This window comes from Medicago sativa, chromosome 6, assembly GCF_051527215.1.
Source record: "Medicago sativa cultivar Bolivia chromosome 6, Bolivia_mono, whole genome shotgun sequence".
NCBI classification, from domain to species: Eukaryota; Viridiplantae; Streptophyta; class Magnoliopsida; order Fabales; family Fabaceae; genus Medicago; species Medicago sativa.
This window is the reverse complement of record NC_140754.1, coordinates 64,695,101-64,702,392: the sequence shown is the minus strand read 5'-3', so window position 1 is coordinate 64,702,392 and position 7,292 is coordinate 64,695,101. Positions and strand designations below refer to the sequence as shown.

Genomic DNA, 7,292 nt, shown 5'->3' with positions numbered 1-7,292 from the left:
TCGTGCTGCAACATATTCACATAGAAATCCTCTTTGGAGAGACCGTCGTTGAAAGACGTATCAAAACCATAGCTGAGGGCAATAAAAACTTGTAGAGGAGGGACCCTTGGAAAATTCTTTGATACAGGTCGCCGTTGTTAGGCGTGTCAGTGCTGGGTGAACGTTGGATACTTGCATCTGTGGTCAATGCTTTTTATTTCATTTTCATTCTTTCATTTTCCTATCCCATTTTTGCCTGAACCGCCCTTTCGGGTTTTCGATTCACCGAGGAATAAGAATTCTTTTCATTGCCCCATTTTTGCCTGAATTGCCTTCATAGGTTGTCAATCAGCGGGGTGCTCATTTTTGCCTAAGCCGCCCTTTCGGGTTTTGAACTTAGCGAGCTTTTTATTTGCATTTTTTTCAATTTTTCATTCTGTTTTTTCATTCTTGCCATTGACCACAGATCATCTTGGGGAGTAACTTGCTTGTAACATGTATTGAAATAGACATTGACACTCATTTATTCATGCATGTTTCATTGAAATGTACCATATTGCTCAGGTTTGCTTTCAAAATAGACAGGGAAAGAGTTTTCAATTTTCAAAAATGTTTGTTTCAGACATTGACATCATCAAATAGAAAGGAAATATTTTGTATATAGTATTGAAAATAGAAAGAAAAGTAGAGTTCCAAACAATAGCACAGGCTCAAATTGATGTAGAAGAGTGAAAATCAGTCAAAGGCATAATTCCACGGATTTACAAAGCTTGGAAAATGGTAATTTTATTGGTTGGTGATACATTGAACACGATGACCGCTACATTTCATAGAAATTTTAAATTCACAAGTACAGAAGCTTCTGATGAAGACGATCATTGACAGCTGCAGATGCCCCAAGGGGTGATGGTGATTTGCCAGATATAGTTACTTGTCTTTTATTATCAACCTCATTTTTGCATGAACCACCCTTTCGGGTTTTCGGCTCATCGAGGCGCTCATTCTTGCCTGAGTTACGTACAATCTCAGCGAGCTTTTTCATATATTTTTTTGTCCCTAACTTTTGCCTGGATCGCCCTTTCGGGTTCTCGATCCACCGGGAAGCGCATTTTTGCCTAGGCCGCCCTTTCGGGTTTTCAACCTATCGCGCTGTTCTTTTCATTTTAGACAAAGTATTTCTTGACTATATCGGCATTGACAGGATTCGGAAGTTCAACACCATCCATGTGTGTAAGAATCAAAGCACCACCAGAGAAAGCCTTTTTGACAACATAAGGACCTTCGTAGTTAGGTGTCCACTTGCCCCTTGGGTTGGGTTGCTGACTTATCCTTCTTTTCAATACAAGTTCGCCTTCCTTGAATTCTCGAGGTCGGACTTTCTTGCCAAAAGCATTCTTCATTCGCACTTGATACAACTGTCCATGAGCCATAGCATCCATACGTTTCTCTTCAATCAGATTCAATTGATCGTACCGACTTTGACACCATTCAGCCTCAGTTAACTTTGCTTCCATGATCACTCGAAGAGATGGAATCTCCACTTCTAGAGGGAGAACTGCTTCCATACCATACACCAAAGAGAAAGGAGTTGCCCCAGTTGAACTGCGCACTGTAGTACGGTAACCATGCAAGGCAAACGGTAGCATCTCATGCCAGTCTTTGTAAGTAGTGACCATCTTCTGAACAATCTTCTTGATGTTCTTGTTAGCGGCCTCAACTGCACCATTCATCTGAGGTCTATAAGGAGAGGAGTTGTGATGTTCAATCTTGAATTCTTCACATAAAGCTTGCATCATGCTATTGTTCAGATTGGAACCATTGTCAGTGATGATCTTGTTAGGAACACCATATCGACAGATGATGTTATTCTTGATAAACTTTACTACCACTTGCTTGGTCACATTTGCATAGGAAGCAGCTTCAACCCATTTGGTGAAATAGTCAATTGCCACTAGAATGAAACGATGTCCATTGGAAGCTTTTGGTTCAATTCTTCCGATCATATCAATGCCCCACATAGAGAAAGGCCATGGGGAAGAAATAACATTAAGGGCATGTGGAGGCACATGAATTTTGTCAGCATAAACTTGACATTTGTGGCATATCTTGGCATGTTTGTGGCAGTCACGCTCCATAGTTATCCAGTAATAGCCGGCTCTTAACAGCTTCCTTGACATGGTGTGACCCGAAGCATGGGTCCCAAAAGTACCATCATGTACATCATGCATCAACTTCTCAGCTTCTTGTTTATCAACACACCTTAACAAGACCATGTCATAGTTCCTCTTGTATAGGATTTCTCCATCCAGAAGGAATCTGCTAGCCCATCTTCTCAGGGTCTTTTTATCCCTGTTGGAAGCACCAGGGGGATATTCATGATTCTGCAAGAATTGTTTGATGTTGTAATACCAAAGCTTTTTGTCGTTCACATTTTCATCAGCCTGATCTGGCATATTTTCAATTGTAAACACATGAGCGGGTCTATCAAGACGTTGTACTTTGATTACGGGCACGTCATTCCAGTGATTGACACGAAACATAGAAGACAAAGTAGCAAGAGCATCAGCCATCTGATTTTCATCCCGAGGAATGTGGTGCAGCTCAACCTTAGTAAAGTATGTCAACAGACGTCTTGCATAGTCACGGTAAGAGATCAGCTTCTCATGATGAGTCTCCCATTCACCCTTTATCTGATTAATAACAAGTGCAGAATCTCCATAGATGTCAAGGTGTTTAATTCTCAGATTAATGGCTTCTTCTATGCCCAAGATGCATGCTTCATATTCAGCTATGTTATTCGTGCATTCAAAAGTTATTCGAGCAGTAAAGGGAATGTGATGCCCTTGCGGGGTTACAATGATGGCTCCAATTCCTTTACCATAAGCATTAACAGCACCATCAAACACCAATCCCCATTTGCTATTGGGATATGGCCCTTCATTGATCAGTGGCACTTCACAGTCCTTTGCCTTCAGATACATAATCTCTTCATCAGGGAAATCAAACTTAATCGGCTGGTAATCATCAAGAGGTTGACACTACTACAGAAATCAGTTTTCACATCAGTTGGAAACTACTTTTCACATCAGGTGGCAACTGATGTAAAGTGATATGATGTGGAATGTGCACGTCATTTCACATCAGGTACGAACTGATGTAATAGCAAAATTTCCACATCAGGCTTTTTTCCCACTGATGTGATACGTTCTTTTTAAAATTTAAGATCAGGGTTTTCACATCAGTTTTATGATAGACACTGAAGTAAAATAATTATATTTATCATCAGTCTTCTATCCCACCGATGTGAAATGTACACTTTTTTTAAAAAAAATTTATGCTTTATTAATACTGCTTACAAAATCAGCTTGAGACCATGTTCTTTTCTTTTATTTATATTAGAAATATGAAAAAAAAATGATATTTTAATGCCAAAAATATATGAATTTACACTGCAAAATATATGAATTGTGAGAAAGGATTCTTATGTCAGTTAATGATATGATAACTATTACAAATGACAACAACCACAGATGAAACATTATCCTTCTTCATCCCCAAATTCCTTCATTTTCAACCCACAAACTCCAACATTTATATACAAATTCCCAACCCATTTACAAGGTTCAAGAGATAAGACAAGAAATCAGAGTACCTATATATGTCAAGCATATTTAACTACCTTGTATTTAGCCATTTCCGATCATCCTGCTTCGGTAAGATATGTCTCTTATGCATTCTATATTTCTGGTTGAATTTAAACAATAAAAGACGTTATGTAGTATGCATTACCTATGAAAATATATGAATATCAATTTATCATTAATTACAGTTTTGAATGAGGTATTGAAATAGTTTTTGGAAACCGTGGGAAGGTAGATTATAACCTGAAGATGGCTTGCCACATTATGCCTTGTCAAGCCCTCCACTTTCATTAGATCCAATATTCGAGAAGGGATAGCGTGATCAATGCCTAGTTGCTCCACTGCCTTCACAAAATTTTTGTGCAGCTCTGGCGTCCAGTCTACCTAAGACCAAAGTACCAAAACTGTATTAAGAAAATCAGGTTCAGTAGATCACTCATACATAAAATGAATATAACCTTATACAACATTGATAAACAATGAACAGTGTGAAATAACGGAACAAGAACATTATGAGAAGAATGAATGGAAAAACAGCTTACTTTCATCTTCTTCCGATTAGCTTTTATCTCACATTTATGACCGCGAATACCTACTTTATTTGCAGATGTTGTATTACTTTCATTAAATATTGTCACTATAAAATTTAAACAAGAATAAAATTAAAGTTATCATATGTTGAATTCAAATCCAGAAGAAGAAAAAAAAGTAGTAACTGTTAGAGGACAAATATATCCCAAAATAAACATTAGAGTAGTTGCATTACAATTACATCACATAGTCATAGCTATACAGAGAATTGCATTACCGTTGAAGGGGCCGCAGCTAGCTAGTAGGTAGTTTGCCAAGTGTTGATACAACTATACTCCTCTGCCAACGACAGTTGTCCCAACTCCAAGCTTGTACTTTTTTGCTGCTACGGTCTAAGTCTAACACTCAGTTCAAGTTTAGACTCAAAGTGTTTCATTCCTTTAATTTATTAATTATTTCTTTCATTCTTCATACTTATATAATTAATGTAGTTTAAAAGGTAGTCTTCTTTTGGAAACACCATTATATTATGGTGAGAGAACGAAATTCTAATCCTCTTGTTCTTTTTTTTCCCAAACAAATCACCTCTACATGCATCCACAAAGTTTGAGCAAGGCATATAATTGAAAAAGGTCTATGAAACTATATACTCCATCAATTCCTAAATAAAAGATCTTGAAAAATATAGCTTATCCCTTTATGTAAAACCTTTTTATTCACATTTATCCCTAATAATATCTCTCAGGTTCTCAGATTCGATTATATCTAGTGTCAATTTTGGTGGGTTAGTTCGGTTTATTAGAAAGAAAAAAAACAAGTAAGAAATAAATACTATTATGGTGAATATGTATAAATGAATTATTAAGGACGGATGTAGTATAACCTAAGATACAAACTCCATATTCACGCCCTTGCTCATATATGTGCATGATCTATTTATGTTACACATATGTAACATGCCATGCTGCTATAATGATTTCCATAACACTATAATAATTCAACCAATTGAACAAAAAAGTAACACAATACAAGCATATCAAAGAGACAAGGATCTGTGTGTATCATTGATGGATATTGAAAATGTGTGAGGTGTGGGAAGAAGAGGGAACAATTAGTTATTCCAATGTCTATATATTTGTGCATAACTACTTTTTCTAGATCTTGAAGTTTGGAATCATACCAATCCAATCCATATGAAACAAATGTAAAAATATATATTAATACTCACACTACTGATAAACTAATGATGACTGTTTGCCGAGAGGCTGTGACTTATTAAATTTTCAGCAGGATAGTGATGAACACTTTGTATGTGATCTTTGAGCAAATGATAGTGTGGAATTTCTACAACCCTTCATATTCATAGGTGAATTGTGGTGTTGGGTTTAGACATTATTAATAAAATTCTAATTGTCAATGGGCTTTTCCCTAAAAAAAACTGTCATATTACTTTTATATAAGTTTGATCGAGTGAACTTTCATATTGTTTAGACAAGCTAATCATATAAAATACTAATTTCTTTTGGAAATTCACTTGAGAGGGATATTAGGACGATTTTAATCTTAAAATTGTATCTCTGTTAGTTATTTTGTGATTTTTAATAGACCCGTGCAGTCTTATCATACATTCCTTTCTATATCTAATTATCGGAAACATTGCTTATACCAATGAAGACAAATTGGCACCACAATTTCAACTTGCCACAGAATCCAAAAACTTAACTTCTCTATTTAAAAGAAGTAGACAGGAAAACTGAAAGTAGCCTAAAGCATAACTATGCTCAATACATAAATTTACCTCTTGTGATAATCTTTCAGCCTCAATAGCACACCCTTCCAAAAGCAAAACTTCCTCAAATGGTGCAGGATACAATGGTAGTTTCTTGCCTGAAAAAATAAATAAATAAATAAATACTTGTACCAATTATTTACTATGACGCTTTTGTTCATTAAAATGGCAAAGTAAAGGCTCTCCTAACCTATATGTTTCTCTATCATATTGAAATGTCTCCTTTCATCTGGGCTCACAAAGGAAATGGCAACATTAACATGAGCAACATTCCATCCCACGCGGTAGATGTAATCCTGTTGATCACACGGTCATGAGTATACTAAAACACATCGACAAAAGTATAAAAGCATTATATAGCACATCTTACGTTTGGATACCAAGGAATGTTGTAGTTAATCACCATATCTACCGCTGGAATATCTAGTCCCTTACTAACAAAGTCACTACAAATGAGAATATTGCACTCCCCAGACTTGAACGCATTCAAGGATCCAAGTTTCTTTGCCTATAAAAAGTTATTATGTTAAGAATTAGGCATATTTCTTGTTGGCAGTTTAGAAGAAATTACAATTATAATACAGGACCTGTAGTACAGTTACCTGACTCATATAACTAATAATAGGGATGGCCCTGAAACCAAGATTCTTAAGAATCAAAGCCAAAAGAAGCGTTGTACCACATTGCTGAGTGTATACCATTGATGTACTTCCAGTCATTTTAGTGAGAGTGTATACAAGGTAGCAATCCTATGCAAGAAGCATGGAATTGATGAACACAATTAGTGCAAGCATGAATAATATAATAATACACACCAAACATCAAACAAAACTTCTAATTTTTCCTCTTCTAATATTAAGAAATTCAACATTTTCTAGACAAAGGGAGAAGAGAAACCTTGTGGTTTTCTTGCATAAAGCAACTCTGTTGCAGTGTGTCCGCAATAGAATATTTGGAAGATAGGTCAATCTATACAGAATAAAAAAACAATATTGTGAATAACATGAGTCTAGCAATAGATTTGAAGATAATACTAACATAAGCACTTGTGAGAATATTTTGGAATCAGGAGAGTTTATGAAAACAGCTTCTGGCATGTCTATAAGCTATTTTTAGCTTATTTCCATAATTTATCCTACAAAGCTTATGAAAACAGTCTATATCTTATAAGAAAATGGTTTGAATAGATTTTATCTTTTGTATAAAAATAGCTTAAACATAAGCATGTATATGATAAGTGCTTATAGCTTATGCTATAAGCACTTGATAAGTTTGTTTATCGCAACAACCAGCAGGGCCTATTTCTATAACAAAAGGTTAAATAGAGACAAGTTGTTTTCATAAGCTATCCT

General features: G+C 35.7%; 1 protein-coding gene and 1 long non-coding RNA gene across 2 annotated transcripts; both read right to left on the bottom strand.

The window, feature by feature from the left end:
- Window positions 1-3,444: 3,444 nt before the first annotated feature.
- Window positions 3,445-5,382, bottom strand: LOC146916311 (uncharacterized). The gene is made up of 4 exons (XR_015014989.1): window positions 4,429-5,382; window positions 4,163-4,257; window positions 3,864-4,004; window positions 3,445-3,723 (listed from the first exon to the last, which is right to left on the bottom strand). It is a non-coding gene; the product is annotated as an uncharacterized LOC146916311 (long non-coding RNA).
- Window positions 5,383-5,829: 447 nt separating this feature from the next.
- On the bottom strand, window positions 5,830-6,973 carry LOC146916310 (DEAD-box ATP-dependent RNA helicase 10-like). The gene is made up of 5 exons (XM_085718446.1): window positions 6,838-6,973; window positions 6,543-6,689; window positions 6,311-6,448; window positions 6,131-6,236; window positions 5,830-6,038 (listed from the first exon to the last, which is right to left on the bottom strand). Exons 1-5 carry the CDS (start codon window positions 6,853-6,855, stop codon window positions 5,845-5,847), a joined length of 603 nt encoding a protein of 200 aa, XP_085574572.1. The 5' UTR covers window positions 6,856-6,973; the 3' UTR covers window positions 5,830-5,844.
- Window positions 6,974-7,292: the final 319 nt, after the last annotated feature.